The following is a 20,160-nucleotide window of genomic DNA, read 5'->3' on the forward strand; positions in this document are numbered from 1 at the left end:
AAAGGCAGTGAGTTTTGTTATGTGGGTGGCAAAATAAGTGACTTACCAAAGTAAACAGAAGGATGTTGAAGGCAGACTGACAGTAACAAGAAAAAAGCTTCCAAAAAAGATAAAGTTATTAAAATTGAATAAAAATTCGTATGTGAGGAAGTCTTCTCTTAAAACATTTGTTTAGAGTGACGCTTTGCACGGAAATGAAATGTGGATGATGAACAGTGTGGCCAAGAAGAGAATAGGACCTTCTGAAATATGTCGCTACAGAAGGATTTTGAATATTAGATGGGATTGGTTTCGTTATTTTGTTTTAGGGCACAAGAACAACTAGGGTCATACATGCTCATTATTAGATGGGATGATCAACTAACTAATGAGAAGGCACTGAAGCAAATTTGGAGTGGGGGCATGGGGAAATATGGCACAACTTTACTAAAAGAAGGGACTGGTTGATGGATCACATCCTGTGGCATTAAGGAAATATCAGTTCGGCAATGGAGTGAAGTTTTGAGGGAGGATAAACTAGTGTGGAGAGCTGCTTCAAACTACTCTTTGGACTGACGACTATCACAACATCAACAAAATTTAGCTGAGCAATGTACAAAGCACAGCATTGACAGATAGATGCAAATAAAATATTTAATGAATGTAAGGGACAGAATTTAAGTCCTCTGGTTGAAAATCTTTGGAAGTCCAAATAACGGAGATGGTTTTATTTTCACATCCTTACGTGAGGCAAAATCATAAGTTGAATAACCTCACAACATCTTTAAAATTTGGAAAGATAGATTGCTACTCACTGGAAAGAGGACACATTGAGTTGCAGACAGGTACAATGAAAAGACACGCATTAGCTTTCGGCCAAAACCTTCTCCAGAAAAGTAAAAACAAACAAACAAACACATATATATACACTCATTCACACAAGCAAGCATACCTCACACACATATGACCGCTTGTTTGTGTGAATGAATATATCTGTGTGTGTGTGTGTGTGTGTGTGTGTGTGTGTGTGTGTGTGTGTGTGTGTGTGTGTGTGTGGTTTTGTTTTTCCTTTCCTGAAGGACGCTTTGGCCGAAAGCTAATGTGTAAGTATCTTTTCACTGTGCCTGTCTGCAGATCAATGTGTCATCTTTACAGTGAGTAGCAATATCTTTTCCTTGTTGCTGTTGTGGTCTTCAGTCAGAAGAATGGTTTGATGCAGCTCCCCATGCTATTCTATCCTGTGCAAGTCTCTTCACCTCTGAGTAACTACTGCAGCCTACATCGTTCTGAATATGCTTACTGTATTCATGTCTCTGTTTCCCTCTACAATCTACATACATGTCCTTTCAAGACATTGTCCATTCCATTCAACTGCTCTTTTGAGTCCTTTGCTATGTCCGACAGAATTACAATGTCATTGGCATACCTCAAGGTTTTTATTTCTTCTCCCAGGTCCCATTTCCTTATATTCCTACCTTTTTGCATTTTGTTGAGTTATAATCTACAGTTCATAACCAATAAATTGTGGTCAGAGTCTACACCTGCCCCTGGATATGTCTTGCAATTTAAAATCTGGTTCTGAAATGTCTATCTTACCATTATATAAGCAATCTGAAACCTTCCGGTGTCTCCAGGTCTCTTCCATTTATACAAACCTCTTTCATGACTCTTAAAAGAAGTGCTTGCTATGATTAAATTATGCTCTGTGCAAAATTCTACAAGGCACCTCTTTCATTCCTTCCCCCAGACCATATTCACTTATTATTTTCCCTTCTTGTCCTTTTCCTACTATCGAATTCCAGTCCCTCATGACTTAAATTTTCATCTCTCTTAACTATCTGAATAATTTCTTTTATTTCACCATACATATTTCAATCTCTTCTTCATCTGTGGATCTAGATGGAACAAAATATTATTACCGTGTTGGGTGTGGGCTTCGTGTATCTTCCCTACAATAATGCTTTCACTATGCTGTTCATAGTAGCTTATCCACACTCCTGTTTTTTTTAAATTCATTATTAAACCTACTCCTGCATTACCCTTATTTGATTTTATATTTATAACCCTGTATTCACCTGACCAGAAGTCCTGATCCTCCTGCCACCTAACTTCACTAATTCCCGCTATATCTAACTTTAACCTATCCGTTTCCCTTTTTAAATTTCCTAACCTACCTACCGAATTAATGGATCTGACATTAAATGCTCCAATCCATAGAATGCCAGTTTTCTCTATCTTGATAATGACAGCCTCCTACTCAAGAGGATGTCACCATCATTTAACCATACAGCAGAGCTGCATGCCCTCAGGGAAAAATTATGGCTAGTTTCTCCTTGCTTTCAGCCATTTGCAGTACCAGCACAATAAGGCCACTTTGGTTGATGTTACAAGATCAGTCAATCATCGAGACTATTTCCCCAGCACTAACTGACAAGACTGCTGCCCCTCTTCAGGAACCACATGTTTGTCTGGCCTCTCAACAGATACTGTTTCATTGCAGTTACATCTACAGTAAGGCTATCTGTATCACTGAGGCACACAAGCCTCACCACCAATGGCATCCATGGTTCATTAGAGGAGCTGGAATCTTTTTTTTCTTTCCTGAATAGCAAAAGTTTGTATTGATGGTAAACGCCTTAGTATGAGAAAGAAAATACCTACCACCATTCATCGAAGAAATTGTAGCGTCAACCAGTCAATCAAATTAGAAAGTCTAACAAGGAACTTCTACAGCTAATCGTAAAAATATAGCAACACACTGAGAGGTCCTACGTGAAACACTGATAGGTTGTGGTGTTTACTAGAACAAACCTTTGAGGTGTATTAAAATTACATCAAATTGAGACTTGTGGCCTAATCATAACTGTGTTGGAATAGCCGTCAATGCTCAAGGTCCAACTCTCCCAGAGGTTCATGCTTTGCGACATTCAGCTGTTAGCATGTGTTGTGGGTATCTTAAAAGTGGGACTACAAAGAAGCTGCTAATAAGACTACAAAAATTCCAACTCCCACACACAAAAAGTGCTGTTGTGTGCTTCATAGTGGCACTGCAAGTGTTTTTGAACTTCTATATTCATGGAAAACCTTGAACACACACAGCTTCATTTATTAATACTAAGACTACAACAAAAAAATTAAAAAGGAAAAGATGATGATTTTGAGCTTACCATAGAAAGTAATGATACAAATAACATTTATCAAGATAACCAAATAAAAAGCTACTACTTAGTGCTAGAATTTTTACCTTTAATGTTATGGCTCCCTCATCACTATTTGCATAAATATCATCTTCCTTTTCGACAGGTTCTTGTCCTCGTACAGGTATATGCTTCACATCTTGAAACTTGAAAATGAATGTAGAACACCCAATTGCAAAATGATACTGCAAAATAAAACATGCAAATGTTATTTTATTGCTGCAAAGATAACCATATTGTTGACACACTTCCATATACAGAAAGAACTTCCAAAAATTGTGTTGTGTGTTGGTACCGAGTGCTCTGAAACATCAAGGAATGGGAAGAGAGGAAAAACGAGTCACATTAACTTTAAGAAAATTATAGCGATACAAGAAAACGCACCCAACATTAACTTTGTATTTGACATTCAGCCACGTTTTTCTTAATTTAATTACAAAATGCCAACGAAAGAGGAAATTCAGACCTACAATAATAACAGAGTAACAAAAAACCTAGGGTTGGCTTAAGTATTATTGGTAATGTAATAAACTGTACACATGAACTTTCAGAAAACATCAACTTTTTTTAATAAAGGGGAATTTATTGCAAAAATACATGATGAAATGGAAGAAAGTATACACAAATATGACTGCACAGGTAAGGAACACAATAACGGTTACACATAATGGAGGGAGGCAGCTGTGAGAGGTATCACTGGTAATGCTTGTGCACATTACAAGGGAGCTGGAATACAGAAATTCAACATAAGCTGAATGAAATTGTATCCATAAAATTCAGTCACACATAGCTGAGGAAGGTACCAGATGACTAGTGTGAAAGAGCTGCTAAAGCCACAAGTATTTAATGTGCACTAAGTTTGTTACTAGAGATGCCAAATTTAACTGTTCCTTAAAGTGAGCATTCACTCAATAAGTCATGAATTTTTACAATGTTCAGAGTGGGGCAGCATTTGCAAAGTATGTCAGAGCTAAAATCGTTTTACACGTGCAAAAAACCTAACAACAGTGGTGACTGGAATGAATGTTTTTACTGAGCTAGATAATTTTAGGTTGAATTGGACCACTTTAATATGTCATGTGGACAGAGGTTTTTAAAATGTAGTGCAGGCATGTGACACTGAAGGTTACAGCATCAGACTGAACTGAATAGTGTAATTAATTATGCTGCATTATATATGAAATAAAGACAGTACATAATTACCAACAGAAACAATTTGAGTTATGTTCCAACATATCATTTCCAGATAGTAGACAAACATATTAAATTACAAATTGCACGGTGGTGGTGACAGCCCCTCACCAAAACTCCAATGAAAAAGTAATTTTACAATATTTTAAAAATATTACCTTGTGGCACTGCTGCACACACATCTTGTCTAGAAGCCTCGACTCAGAGAGAGTAGGATCCTGAAGCCTGCGAGTCATGGGCATATACAAAAAATACAATGCACGGATCACTCTGGTTCTCAATCCATGTCGCCGAGTCATTGCTGCAGGCTGCAGATATGGCGGCAAGGGAATATCTGACCTATAAAACCTGTCAACATATGAACGCCACCGATAACATGAGTTCAATGTGAATCTTAACATAATGTTTCAGAATATGCATCTAGATTATGACTGCAGAGAAAAAAATCTGTAATTTTCTATGACAGCAGCATCAGTGTCTTGGCAACACAATAAGTCATTTAGTTATAAAAATGAAAACATAAAAATATAATTCTTATACAGGTAGTAAGGAAACAACTTTTCTGAGGACGTGACAGGCAATTATCATTGGACACAAATACAATGCTGTTTGTGACAGAGTTATGAGTATAACAAGAATGCTGAATTACTTAATATAAGGAAGTGATCATTTAGGTAATGTCAGCAACTCCATATGGTAGGTAGTTATAATCATTATAATATTGATATTCTTAGGTTCTGTAGTGATCAGCATGTTGAAGGTTGTGTTATAAAAGAAGAAATTCACAGAAAGTTAAATCACCAGAACATTAAGTATTCTTGTTGGTAATTTTGAGACAATCTGCTCTGCTTTTTAGATACTGAACAGTATGTCATAATACTACATTGAAATTTAAATTAAAATTTCACAAGCATGGATAGTCCATACCAGATTCTTGCCAGTTAATACACCAAAATACATCTAACACCATTTGTACAATTTGAAATCAGAGTTATGGGAGCCAGCAGCACAGCTAATGACAACATTTTTACACTCATCTGCAACAGCAAAATCATAATTTAAAAAATCAACAGGGAATGGTTTTTCAGATAACAATACTCAATGGCTGGCATTTATCATCATGCTACCTGCTAGATATTAAAAGGATTTGGAGTACTGTAAGAGTAATAAATACCTACTGAAAAGATATACACACCTGGCACAAATGAAAAATATAATGTTTTCTGCAGAAAAGTCATATGCTACTTTGAATACTGTTAGCCTAAAAGGAAGGAAGATAAGCATTTAATGTCACATAAGCAACATTGTCATTAGAGATGGAGCTCAAGCTCAGATCTGGAAAAAAGAGGGAAAGGATATCAACTGTGTTCTTTTCAACGCAACTATCCCAGCATCTGCCTCAAGCACTTTAGAAAAACCAGGAAAAACATAAATCTGGATGGCTAGAATGGGACTTCAATCACTCACAAATGCAAGTCCTGTGCCTTACCACTGCACCATCACAACTGGTCATCATAAAAAAAAAGCAACAGGGAAAACAAGCAAGGCAAGAGAAAATTTCTTTAACAGCATACAATAAAATCCTCCCCTTGAGGGAACCTGCAACCCCTAGAGGGTGCATCTCCAGATTGTGGATAGATGAATGAGTGTGTGGTAGGAGGGAAATGAAATACCTCCCACGGACCAACAGGCAATGCAGCATCTGACTCAGGGCGAGGGGCTACATAAGCCATCTGTATCCCATGTTAAGCTGCATTCACTGTCACTAGATGTCGTCCGATAGCATCACCTGACAGAGCATGGTCACGGGGAGGTGGGACAGGGTCAAGAAGGTTAGGTTAGGTTAGAATCTATTCTATGTAGAAGTAGGTTAGCTTTCAACTTCCTACAGTGGGATGGATACCATGTTGCCCCTGTTCTTGGAAAGGAGTGCTGCACTGCAAATTTTGCTATTAAGAAGATGCTGAATGGATGTGACAGCTACATCTGTCCCCAAAAGAATGTGGCCAGTACTGCAACCTCTGTCCTCAGTTATTGGAATTAACATAAAAGTTTTACGAGTATGTGAGATGAGGGGAGAAACTTTCTGTAACATACTTGGCATGATTCATGGTGACCTTGAAAAGCAAGATTACAAACACATTATTTTCCAGAATTTATCTATGAAAGACAAACACCACACTTGCAAACCACTTCATGTAACTGCAACACATTTCTAGCATAAAAATGACAATTTGTAGACAGCTAATGTCAACCTACCACATCTCAAAAACAAAGATCCACAATAGTAACTTTAAGCATCCATTCTCACTTTAACATATTATTTCTTGAGGTTATAATTTACAGGTAAAATATCCAATGAAGATTTTGCCTACTGTTGGTTTTCAATAAACCAACGATTTCAGCATATACATTCTGAACTATATCCCAATATCTTTCATCCTCACAATGCCACAACCTCCTCTTTTTGATTGGACTTATCAGTTCTTCACAGCCCATATTTCTTATCGTTTCGGCTGAAGTGACCGAAGAAAACAACCTGATTCGAATTTCATTGATTGTTGTCCAAAGTCTGTATGTTCAGGTGATGATCTTGGCTATATTGTGACTGCATGTATTGGTTTACAGATCTGGAAAAATCAGCCATCTTGGGCCAATGTCGGTTGTCAGCAGAATCCACTGATATGGGTGCCACTGTGACTGCAACCTTAGAGGCGGCCTCCAGAAATGCAAAAGGCAGCAGATACCACCACAGATTATTTCCCCCACATAATGCAGTTTCAAATTCAATATTCAAAATATGGCTTCCTCTCATCTTACATCAATATCAAGAAGTAAAATAGCCCCCACTCATATCTCTGGAAGAGGGGGAGGGGGGTTAGACACAATGACAACACGACAACTTGAAGTGAGGTACAATATCAAAACAAGGATTGGTACCCAGAATTTCATAACACTGTTACAAGCAGGAAGAAAAATAAAATAGAGACGGAAAAGAATAATATGAACATGGTGGGAATTGCTGAGGTAAGATGTTATGGACTTTCAGACAAATACATTACATACTACTCAGGGGGACAAATAAAAGAAAGGAATGGAGTAGGTGTGATTATGACAAAGAAATTGGCTAAGTGTGTGTAAAATATAGACTATGCAAGTAACAATGTTATTGGTGTAAGGATGAATGGCGTGTAAAAAGATATATTGATTATCTAGGTGTATATGCCAACTTCAGAACATGATGACCAAATCTTAGAAGAAACATAACACCACAGAGAAGATAGTGGATTATAATCAAGGATGATGCAAAATAGTAACAGGTGGCTGGAATGTCATTTTGAAAGAAGGGAAGGTGGGAATCATAGAAGGCAGCCACAGTCTTGGAAGGAGGAACAACAGAGGTTAAAGGCTCATTGACTTCTGCAGGGAAAGACAACTGGTGGTGGAAAACATACAGTTCAAAAATCATAAGAGGATGATCTACACTTGGAAATTACCATGGGCTAGATATGGAAACCAAATCAATTTTATACTGGCGGAAGAAAGGTACAGAAATGGAATCGAGAAAGTGCACACATTACCAGGTGCAGATATTAACAAAAACCAAAATTTACTTATGCAGATGTAGAAATAAGAATGAAAAAGCTGAAAAATGCCGCCATGTTGAAGGTGTGAGAGCTAGAGAAGGTAAGACAGGGGAGACCGAATTACAGAAATTCTATGACTTAATCTTACTAATACATTACGAGACAAAGAACCACCTAGCAATGTCAATGAGTACTGGAATATGTTCAAAGAGAGGACAATAAAGCAGGGCAGAAAAGTATAGCATACATAAACAAGAAAAGGCCAAAAAAGCCACGGGCTACACAGGAAATGATATAAAAGATGGAGGAGAGAAGAACATTCAAAACAAGAACAATGAAGATAAGAAAAATGTACAATGTTGAACAATGAACAGTGTGGAGAAACAGAGAAAGCTAAAAAAAAAGAGAGAGAGAACTGGAGAGACAGGGAAGGAAGATATAATTTACTATACAACAGGGTAAAGACAAACTTGTAATCAAAACAGAACAAGAAGTGCTACTACAGAACACTGAAGATGAAAATATAGTGTGCATAGACTGTGACGACATCCTGCAGAGATGTAAAGACTATTTAAAAAGGCTATTTGACACAGATCACAAACTAACAGCTCTGGAACTTGAATCCATGAAGAGCATAAACGATGACAAGGAAGGATCAACAATCATAATGGAAGATATAGAGAGTGCAATAGCTGCAGTGAAAAATAGGAAAGCAGTGGATACCAATACAATATTAGGAAAAATGCTAAAATGTTTGAACCAAGACAGATTAAGAAAAATATTGAGGTTATGTAACAAAATATATGACAGTGGTGAATGGCCAGAGGACTTTTTGACAACAGTGATTCTGTGGGTACTATGACCCACAACTGAATAAAGGCAGTATAAGTACTAAACAACTACAACAGATGCAAAAATCAAGGGACAAAAATCTCAGAAGAAAACCAGAACGATAATTAAAACAAAGTCATTAAATATAACCAAAGATGCTGCTAGATTGTCCATCACATAGCCACAACAATAGTGCATACTCAATTACATGTTCAAATGCTTGCTTCACCACACAGCCCCTCTCCTGTAGTGTAATTTCTGGGATAAAAGGGAACTTGTGCCAAATTGTCCTACCCATTCTTGTGTGAACTGGCACCAATATTGGTAAGTGGAAGCACTCGGCGAGAGGAGAAGGGCGCGGTGCCATGTGAGCATCTGTGTTGGTTGACTCCATTGACGATGATGGCGGGGAGGCGGGTTGATCCACAGAGTGGAGGCTTGCTCAGCCAGGGATGACCTAGAAGCAAGCGGCAGTCAACAGAGGCTGCCATTGCGCAGTGTCATCTGACAGGAGAGGGTATGCTGGTTTCACCCATTCATTGGAAACCCTGTTCGGTTTGGCGTTAATCAAGAGTATCATTCTTTGACCATCTCTTTCCAAGACTGGAAAGGGGCCAGTGTAAGGCATTTGCAAGGGTGCTATAACAGCACCAGTGCAGAGCATGACATAGGTACAATGAGCGAGATTGTCAAGGAAAAAAAATTGGGTGCATTCACATGCCGAGACACTGTTGAAGGTCAGGAATTTGATATGCAATTCCTCACTTTTAGCACCAATGAACAAAGATCTTCAGGGCAGCTTTCTTGGTGCATGGAGAGTGAGCCCAACAGAAGTCTCAGGGTTTCACTGTGCATAATTTCAGCTGCAGAAGTACCAAGGTCGATTCTGAATGCAGTACACAGCCCAAGAAACACCAGTGGCAGGTAGTCAACCAAGAAGACTTGGGACACATCAACACTGACTTGACTGTCCTGTGCCAGCGTTCCACCATGCCATTGCTTTATGGATGCTAGATGGTGGAAAGATGATGATGAGTGAACCAACATAAATTAGATAGTTTATTGAACAAAGGTGACTCAAATTGTCAACCTTGATCCATTGCCACACCTGTCAGGAACCCAAACCTCAAAATAAATGTAGTCAAAAAGGCATGTCTAACAATCTCCGTCTTAATGCCCATAATAGGCACGATTTCAACCCACCGGGTAGACCTGTCAATAGCAATGACAATATATTTGAATCCTTGCACCAGGAATACAGGCCCTACAAGGTCTATGTGGACATAAAAAAACATAGCATGTCAGCTCTACAAAGGAACTGAGAGGCTTGATGATGTGGCGCCTGACTTTAGCCAACTGCCAAGATAAGCAAGTTTTAACCCACAAATGACAGTCATGATGGACCCCAGCCTGAAACAAATGCTCACACTCTAGTTTAGTACTACTTTTAATCCGTAATGGCTCTAAATGAGAGTAACTGATTACTGTAGAAACAACCATGGCTGCTGTATGAGCAATGAAACCGATGTTATGGTGAGTTTAATTAAGAGGGGCAAATCAGAATTCAGTTAATGTCGAGAATGAGGCAAGCCGGCGTGGATCATGCAGTAGCAGTGTCAAATGCTTCTGGAGTGAGCAGAGTTTGGTGTCGGCATGGGGTCGCAGTGACTTACCCAAGTGAGGAGGTGAAGGAACACAGCCACAGCAGAGGCAAACAAAAACTAGAACACAGTATCTACACAGGCAGACACCTCTCCATTTGGGAAAGATGGACTGGTCATACCAGTGCCCTCCAGCCAAAACAAAATAGCTTTATCACTATTCAATTAAGGTGAGGCAGATGAAAGCATAATTACATAATTTGAGTGATAGAGTGTCAATAATGGCAAGTTACACTCGAGCACGGTCAGTTTCATGAAAAAGATGGTGGTTGATGTCACAGAGGTGCAGAGAGAGAAGGAAGGAGACAGAAAGACCATTGTCATAACTTTGAGTTCTGGTGGCGAACAGGAAGGATGGGCATCAGCAAAACCTAGTCCAAATCTCATAAATAAGCTTTGCATTTCACTCAGAGCCAGAGTGTGTGCAGCCACTTGCACATTGGTTTTGGAATTTTATAATAGTGAATTAAAAGTTTGATTTGGACTTTGATGATGACAGAGGCATACATGAACATAGTTCACTTAGCAAAGCTTATTCCACATAACAACATGGATGCCGCCAGACATAAGTCAGCTGCTGCACTTGCTCCTGTTGCTGTTGCTGTACTTCTTTCTTGTGGTCAATCAATGATTGATGGTAACCTGTTGGTTACAATAATTAACTGTAATACATCTGACCATGGCCACTGTCGCCAACTCACTGCAAGCAGCCAAGGAGAGGTGGGGGGGGGGGGGGGGGGGGGGACACCCTCGGGTGAGCCCCGAGGAGAGGATACTGCAACCATTCTGCAAGCACACAGCGGGAAACTGGGCAGACTCCCTCGCCTTGCTCAAGGAGGGACATGTTGCGAAGGGCCTGTCTGACAGTGAGAAGCGTGCCGAGAACTGATTGACATCTGCAGCCATTAGGACTGAATGCCAAGAATGTATGCATGAAACCATTTGAGTTGTTCTGGCCCTAGCAACAGTCATTTTACCGGCCTTAGAAAGCATGAATGTGCCGACAATTCCAGCACCCCGTGGCCACAGGGAGGAACATACACAAAGTGCGGGGATATGGTGCACGGAGGGACATGAAAGTGTCAGCGTTCTTACGATGATGTTTTTCTCAACAGTAAGGACATTCCTTATAAATCACAGACGCTGGCAGATTTTGAGACGAAGCCCAAACATGAGTGTGTCCCGGCCTCATGCAGAGAGAGCAGTGTTGTGTAGCTGCTCTCCCAAGAGCCTCAGAATGTAGGAAAACACTGTAAAATATGAAATCTTGAGGAAGATGCCGATTCACGAGACACATGCCAGATAGGAAATTTTCATGCAGCACGGAGAGGCATGGCTATGAAATGGCGATCTGTCATTGGGATGCACTGAAAATTTTGACCGCCAATGACAATGCCAAAAGGAAGAATATTTCGAAGAGGAGCTTACTGAGAGATGGAGGAGAAGCAAGGGAAGTCGTGGAGACACCGTGGAAATGAGAGGATGTGGGCACTCTTCCACTATCGCCAACATCCGCCTTCCGACACCTTGGTGGCACAGCTTCAGCCACAGGGCTGACAGTCAGACAACATGGAGATTGTACCTGGGACCCGCTGCAATGCCGCGATTGCTGATGAGGGCAGCCGACTCATGCCACACAGTCCTGAGGCGACATGCCGAGATTTATAATTTTGTATTGGTTTGGGTAAACAGCACGAAAATAAATATATCTCTTTCATGTTATGATCGGACTCCTTAATTTTTTACCTTGTGTATTTGATTTCATTTAACTGTTGATATCAATTAATTATTGGCTCCTAATGGGGGGTTTCTCATCAGTTATCTGTTCATCATTTCACATCTGACAGCAAAAAGAAAAAAATCTCAGTTCACTACATTTTTGGTGCCCAACGTGGGGCGACCTGATCGGTAATTTTCATGGTATCTGATGTCAGAAAATAATTTCTCGAGATCACAACATTTTGGTGCACAATGTGGGGCTTCGATTGGACTTCATTCTCACATTGTTGTTAGTGTGAGAATACCTAAGTTTCAAGGCATGACTCAGGAAGAATTACCATTCCATTATTAGCATATGTTAAACTCGTGTGAGATGCCAGGCGTGCATGCTAAGTGCATTGCAAATGAACATCTAAAGTAGATACAGCAGTAGCTAGTGTAGTCAACTTTGGTTCCCACAGCCTCCTCATATTGTTATGTAGTTTTAGAATGTGTAGTTTGTTGTTGTAAATATTCTGTTCCACAATTTCAATCACTCTGTTTGCTGTTACCAGCATTGCCATTAGCACTGTACTGTATCTGTTCGTTCTGTGGAGAGATTTTAGTTTTTAGTTTAGTTTTTCTGTGCAACTGGGGTGCAGGAGACTGATAAATATGGAAACAGTTAAGCAAGATGAGGAAAGTTTGGGGGCAAGCAAGAAAACACAAGGCATGTTTATGGGGGATACGCGAAGTGAGAATCCATTAGATCAAATTCTCGCGATATTAGAAAACCACACATCACAGTTAACAGCCGTAAGGTGGAACAAACATGGTTTGAAAGACTGGAAACTGAACTAAATTTTTGCAATCAAAAACTATCGGCAGATTGCTGATGTTAGGCACAAATTGGAGACCGAAACCAGAACGATACATATGGAGGTCACCAACAGCCTGGACGAGGCAGGTGAAGAGAGTGAAACAAAGGTTGGCAGCTTAGAAATGTGGGTAAATGTGAAGATGACATAGGTCTTTGTGTGTAGAAGAGGAAAGTAAATCATCCAAGGAAACACAAACATGAGTGTCGGTCCTCGGGCAAGAAGTGTCTGCAATGCGACAAGGTAATGTCCTTGTAACGCAGGTCACACTGACAAATTTGCAGGTCGCATTCCCGACGCAGGTGGTGGACATACGACTGCCCAAGTTTGGCCGAATGTGCAGTACTCACCCAAAGGCATACCTAAAGAATTTAGAAGAGTATCTGCATGCAAAAGGAGTGGCAGAATGTAATGCTTTACTCGATGCACACCAGATGCTCGATCAGGAGGAGGCTGCCTGGTTTGACATTACAATTTGCGAGAAGAGTAGTTACAAGGATTTCTGCACTAAGTTTCTGGCAATGTACTGGATCCTGGCCACACAGGCGAGTGCAAAGATGAGTATATATCATGGACACTACGCGCCAAAGTCACACCAATCCATGGCAACATATGCTGCTCACTGTCATTCTGGCAAGATACTTGGATGACAAAATGTCAGATGAGTACTGGTGCAGTGCGATGCACTCACATTTTCCTGCTCATGCACAACATGCACTCATCGAGGCACTATCAAGAGAGCAGTTCCTCGATACTTTAAGGTCCTTGGATGACTTCGAAGAGCAGGAGAAGCAAAGAACAGCAAATGAAAATGCAATTAGAACAGAAAATGGGGTGCTGCAAAGGTTTGTACATTGCAATGACAGGTGGAATTGGTGCAACAACAGACAAAGGAGAGAAGAGGAGAACAGGTCAGAGCGATATGGACGTCATGGTCCACACCATGGAGAACAAGGCAGGAACGAAATGCCAAACCACAGATGCTATGTTAACTGCATGCAAGCATCACACAATGGGAGAGACCGTGTGAATAATGGAGGTTCACCACCTCTGACCCACCTCACACAGAGGAGTGTGATATTACACAAATGCATTATCAGAGAAAATGAGATATCGCAGAGGACGCCACAGTAGAGAAGGGCCATCACATACTCAACGTGCGGTACTGGCAATCACAAACACAAGACGACACTGATGAGTACTGTGATGACACAGAGTTGCCAGAAAGTGGACAGCCTGTGTCCCCTCATTGAAATAACCATGGTAGGAATTAAGACAACAGCACGTCTACATTCTGGGTCAGAAGTGACAGTACTTTCAATGTCTTTTTACTCAATGCTGGAGGAAAGTGGTAGTAAAGTAGCTGAGATAATCACTAATTGGATATATTTTCAGTTGTAGTAATTAGTACTTATTTACTGTGTTTACCATAGACAGACATTTTCGTGTACCTGAGGCTTGGGACACTTTGTGTGAATGTGGAGAGATGATATGAAGGTTGCATGCGTGTGTATGTGCGCGCGCGCGCCTGTGTTCCGTGCACTGTCACAACGCACAGCACAAGGCGGAGAGGAGCCGCCTGCATTCAACAGTATGCTACTTCCCGTAGCGCGGGAGTATCAGGCAGTTCATGCAAGTGTATTGCCATTTCTGCGTCTTTCAATTTTGTTTGTTTGTTGTATATACAGGGTGATCAAAAAGTCAGTATAAATTTGAAAACTTAATAAACCACAGAATAATGTAGATAGACGGGTAAAAATTGACGCACATGCTTGGAATGACATGGGGTTTTATTAGAAAAAAAGTTCACAAAATGTCCAACAGATGGCGCGTGAAAGATCTCTTGCGCGCGTCGTTTGGTGATTATCGTGTGCACAGCCGCCACTTTCGTCATGCTTGGCTTCCCAGGTCCCCAGACCTCAGTCCGTGCGATTATTGGCTTTGGGGTTACCTGAAGTCACAAGTGTATCGTGATCGACCGACATCTCTAGGGATGCTGAAAGACAACATCCGACGCCAGTGCCTCACCATAACTCCGGACATTCTTTACAGTGCTGTTCACAACATTATTTATAGTCTACACCTATTGTTGAGGAATGGTGGTGGACATATTGAGCATTTCCTGTAAAGATCATCATCTTTGCTTTGTCTTACTTTGTTATGCTAATTATTGCTATTCTGATCAGATGAAGCTCCATCTGTTGGACATTTTTTGAACTTTTGTATTTTTTGGTTCTAATAAAACCCCATATCATTCCAAGCATGTGTGTGTCAATTTGTACCTCTCTATCTACATTATTCCGTGATTTATTCAGTTTTCAAATTTATACTGACTTTTTGATCACCCGGTATTTAACTGTAATGCATTGTAATGGATCCATGTTTTACCATATTACCATGCGAAGCGTGAAAGGGAAAAAGTAGACACGGATCAATATTTGATGAGATATCTATAGCAGCATACAGAGGCATACCAAAGGTACCTTGCAGTTGTCAGAGAAGACATTTTACCTTTGCAAAGTCATGCAGGAAATGTTGACTGAAGCATGTTAGAATTATTTTTCATGTTAGAATTTAAGGGCTGGGTAAAGTATCATGAGTGTACAAAGTACGGTACACAAAAGATTTGTTTTTAGATTATTGATATTCTAGGCATTCTCATGGCTTGCATGCCATATTACACGCCAATAATATCTGTCCATTACAACCCAAATAGTAATTGCATCAAAAACCTGTTTGCTACAACATAAATGTCAGGATCAGCTCTGAGAATCATGAAGCCAGACAAGGAAACTGCCCATAGGTAATTATTTCACTTGCATTCCTGTAGTTTGTTTCATTATGAACTCGTGTCGGTCCTCATGTGCTTCCAATATCACGGCTAGCTGGGTTAGACCCATTCTTGCAGAGAGCACGTTGATTCTTGAGAAATAGTCAGCAACAACATTGTCATTTCCTCGCAGGTGATGGAAATCAATGTGGAGTTGTGCGATAAATTCCAAATGGCAGAATATCCAAGGAGAGAAGGAATTGCAACAGTTGTTAAAACACCAAAGAAACAGATCTATGGTCTGTAAAGACAGTGAACTGGCATGTCTCAACTTGTAGTCACAAACATCTAATTGATTTGTACACCACTAACAGTTTGTGGCCATAGTCATTTCATTTAGTCTGAGCATCTGATGACTTATGGATGACCACAGCCAGTGGTGCTGAAAGCAGGGGGTGAGCAAGAAGTACTGCCTCTCACAAGGAGAACTTGACTTTGTGAAAAGCAGACGACATTTCAGTTGTGCACACAGAGCATTTTCCCCACAAAGTGATACCAGTAAGTGCTGTGAGCAGAACCCGGACTGTTCCTGCATGTGGCAGGTAGTGCCTGAAGAAATTAACCATGCCTAAGAAACAGCAAAACTGCTGATACGTTTCAGGAAGGGGAGTTGATTGAAGCAAGTCCACCTAAGATTGTAAGGGCTTAATACCTTCAAAAGTCACTTAGTGTCCCAGAAAGTCCACTCCCTGCTTGTGAAGCACACACTTGTCAATGTTTATCTTAACTCCATAGTCAGATAGTCTTTCAAAACTATCCCACAGGCGAATTTCATGCTTGATATCAGATACAGAAAAAAATCAACACTTTGTCTAGATATGCAAAGCAGAAATAAGAGCCACAAAGGACCTCATCAATGAAACATTGCCATGTTTTGTGGCATTCTCAAGTATAAATGACATCTGTACATATTCAGAGAGGTCAAAAGGCACGATTACTGCCATCTTTTGCACGTCGACTGGTTCCACTGGAATTTAAGGATATGTCTTTTGGTAGTTACTTACAATAAATATTACAGAGTGTGTCAGAGCAGTTGTAAATTATGACAGTGGGAGACAGGATAGTGATTTGGCTTGGTGTGTGCATTTAGGGCGCAATAGTCCCCACACAGATGCCACACACTGTCTTTCTTTCAAACTAGATGTGGGGGAGACGCCCAAGGACTGTCAGAACATTTGATAACCCCCATAGCCAGCAATCCTTCAAACTCTCTTTGCGGAAGCACACACATTAGGAGCCAGCCAACAGCCTATGAAAGCAACCAGTGGCCCTGGCATAGTGGCAGTATGTTGTGCAGTGTTATGTTGTACTTTTAACTGTGGTGAGGCCTAGGAGTGACGTGATCCTTTAGTCAATGTAGGTGCTCTCGAGCCGTAGCAACTGCTGCTACTATCCCAAACACAGGAGCATAGGGATTCATTGTCTGCGAAGATGTCCATATTCTGTTCATCCACCAACATAACTTTTGAAATTAAATCACTAACACTGTACAGCAAGATAAGGAGCTCCTTTAACAGAGGCATCTTTGCCTCTATCACTGAAGACACTTAAGTTGTCTTACTTGGGGGCTGGTTGTTGCAGACATGGAAGCATCTCTTAGGGTTATATGACTGTGTACACTTCCATAGTTTGTGTCAAGAGTAATGCAAATGTACAAATGCTGGCATCATCACAGTTCCAATACCAAAGAAATAATGGGTCAAGAAAATCAGTAGGCATAGGACAATTAGCCTAATTCTACAGGTAACCAAAGTTTCATTAAGAATAATTAATAAAAGGGTGACAAAGTTAAGGAGGAGAACATGGATGAAGAGAAATTTGGTTTTAGACAAAATACAAATACAAGAGATGCAATAGGAGTCTTGCGAATTTTGGGAGAGCGGTTTATTAAAAAGGGAAGAGATCTATATACATATTTTATAGTCCTGGAAAAGGACTTTGATAATATGGCTTGGAATAAGCTTGCGAGTATAATGAGAGAAGGGAGAATGGACTGGAAAACCAGATGACAAAGATTCATTACAATTAAATCAAAAAGTGTCACTGAAAGTGAGAGGAGAAAGTACGGAGAAGATAGAACTAGGAAAACGAGTAAGACAAGGCTACTGTCTGTCTCCTACCCTTTTCAATCTTTACTTAGAAAATATGACTGATCACTGTCCACTAAATGACAAGGGGGTAAAAGTTGGAGGAAGAAGAATACGGTGTTCGAGATTTGCACATGAAATGGTTCTTCTTGCAACAGGTGAAAAAGAATTACATGATATAGTGCATACTATTGAAGCTAAAGTAAAGATTTATGGAATGAAAATCAATATAAAGAAAACAAAAGTAATGGCATTAGGAGGAAATAAAAAGGTAAAGATAATGCTGAATGGAGTGGTATTAGAACATGTGCAAAGTTTTAAATACCTCAGAAGCAGGATGAAAACCAACTGGAAGAGCAACATAGAAATTAAAATCAGAATAGCAATGAAGAAAAAGAGGCATTTTATAAGAAAAGGAGAATTTTCTGCAGAAATATTGGCAAAGACATGAGGAAAAGGATAATAAAATGTGTGTGGAGTGTCCTACCATACGGTGCGGAAATGTGCACACTGAGAAAGAAAGGTAGAGCAAAGGTTGATGTTTTTGAAATGCGGACATGTGTGAAGGATGGAAAGTAAAAGTCAGATGGATGGAGTGAAAAAATGAAAATGAAAAGAGGTACTGAGAATAATGGGAGAGCAAGGACAATTACATGATATAATAAAAAGAAGAAAATGAAACTGGACTGGACATATATTAAGAAAGATGGTAGGGCTTCTAGAAACAGTCTTAGAAGGGTATGTGGAAGGAAAGCGTATGTGAGGGAGGAAGAGATTTCAGATCCTGGTTGATGTGATGGATGGCAGCAGATACAGCAACATTAAGAAGGAAGCAATGGATCACACAAAACTGAGAGGCAAAGGACCTGTTATCACTGCAGAAAACTGAAGATGTGAACAAAATCAAAGGTAGGCCCCAAATTGCACATAACGCTAACAGAGAGAGAGAGAGAGAGAGAGAGAGAGAGAGAGAGAGAGAGAGAGAGAGAGAGGTAGGTGTGAAGTGTGAAGAAGAGGTAATTTTGAGAATCTTCTAGAAATGAAAATAACAAATAGATGCTGGTGACTGGATTTGAACTGGTGACCCGCTGCATGCCAGCCATTGATGCTAAACACTACTTCACACTGCATGCTGCACAACTCACAGCATTGCTCCCTCTCTTGGAGAAACAGCAACCTGCTTTTTCATAAGTTCATACTGGAGCAAACTACATTTTAGAGCTAAGCCTTTTCAGTGGTCCTCTGTACGGCAGCACTGGAGACTCCTCTTCACTTTGATGGACATCAAAGGTGAAACTTCGTGATCATCAAGCAGTCCTTCAGTTTCCTTGAATGAGAAACCTACACCATAGATTTGCACCTAATAACTGTAGTAGGGCTTCAAAGATCATGTTGACGATTAGTCACAATCCTCAACTTCGTACATGAAGTCCGACAAGTGACAAAGTATATGATATGATCCAAAGTAATATTTTAGTGCCTTTTCCAATAGTCTCACTTTATACAAAGGCATAAAAATCCATACCATGTCACTTGGAGCTATAGGCTCTCGGTCCTCCTCCTGGGACAGTTTGCAACCCAAATGACTTGCTTCTTTGGTCCTGGTGATGTGTTTCCTGCTGTCTTCCTGAGTATAATCCACTTGAAATAGGAACACTCTATTCACTGTTGTTTTGGCCTCATGACCGTAGGGCAGAAAGAACTGTGTGAAGCCTGAAAGTCTTCCTTCGTTGTGTTGTATGTGAATTTAACAATATAGAGAGTATTGTATGCCAATCTCTGTGTTCAACATCAACACACATTAAGAGCGTATCTGCTTATGTTTCATAAGCCTTTAACTATGGGTGCCAAGACAGTAGTGGGCAACACTGTGGATGGCAGACATGGCTGACCACTTGGTTCCCCTGAATGGTTCACAGAGACGTGTGCAGCCCAATTTGATTTTGCCAGTTATGACTGCATTAATCGCTGATATCTTAACTGTTTGCTAGTTGTTTGGTATTTTGTGTTGGTGACATCTTGTACTTACATTACATTTTATGTTCACCATTGTAAGCACTCATTTATAGCAGCATTCAAAGTTTTTCTTTTTTCCCTTTTGTATTCATGTTGTCCGCCCCGATAGCTGAGTGGTCAGTGCAGTGGTCTGTCATGCCAAGGGGCCCCGGTTCGATTCCTGGCTGGGTCGGAGATTTTCTCCGCTCAGGAACTGGGCGTTGTG

At 40.3% G+C, this 20,160-nt stretch overlaps 1 protein-coding gene across 3 annotated transcripts in view; it reads right to left on the reverse strand.

Annotated features, from left to right (window-relative positions):
* Nucleotides 1-20,160, reverse strand: part of LOC124721503 (putative transmembrane protein 183BP) — a 108,943-nt gene that overhangs the window by 19,927 nt on the left and 68,856 nt on the right. For all 3 annotated transcript variants that reach the window (XM_047246519.1, XM_047246518.1, XM_047246517.1), the window contains 2 exons: nt 4,526-4,715; nt 3,224-3,361 (listed from right to left, as the gene is read on the reverse strand). In XM_047246519.1, coding sequence (XP_047102475.1) covers nt 3,224-3,361; nt 4,526-4,715 — 328 coding nt within the window. The remainder of the gene's footprint in view (nt 1-3,223; nt 3,362-4,525; nt 4,716-20,160) is intronic.

Source organism: Schistocerca piceifrons, chromosome X (genome assembly GCF_021461385.2).
Source record: "Schistocerca piceifrons isolate TAMUIC-IGC-003096 chromosome X, iqSchPice1.1, whole genome shotgun sequence".
NCBI classification, from domain to species: Eukaryota; Metazoa; Arthropoda; class Insecta; order Orthoptera; family Acrididae; genus Schistocerca; species Schistocerca piceifrons.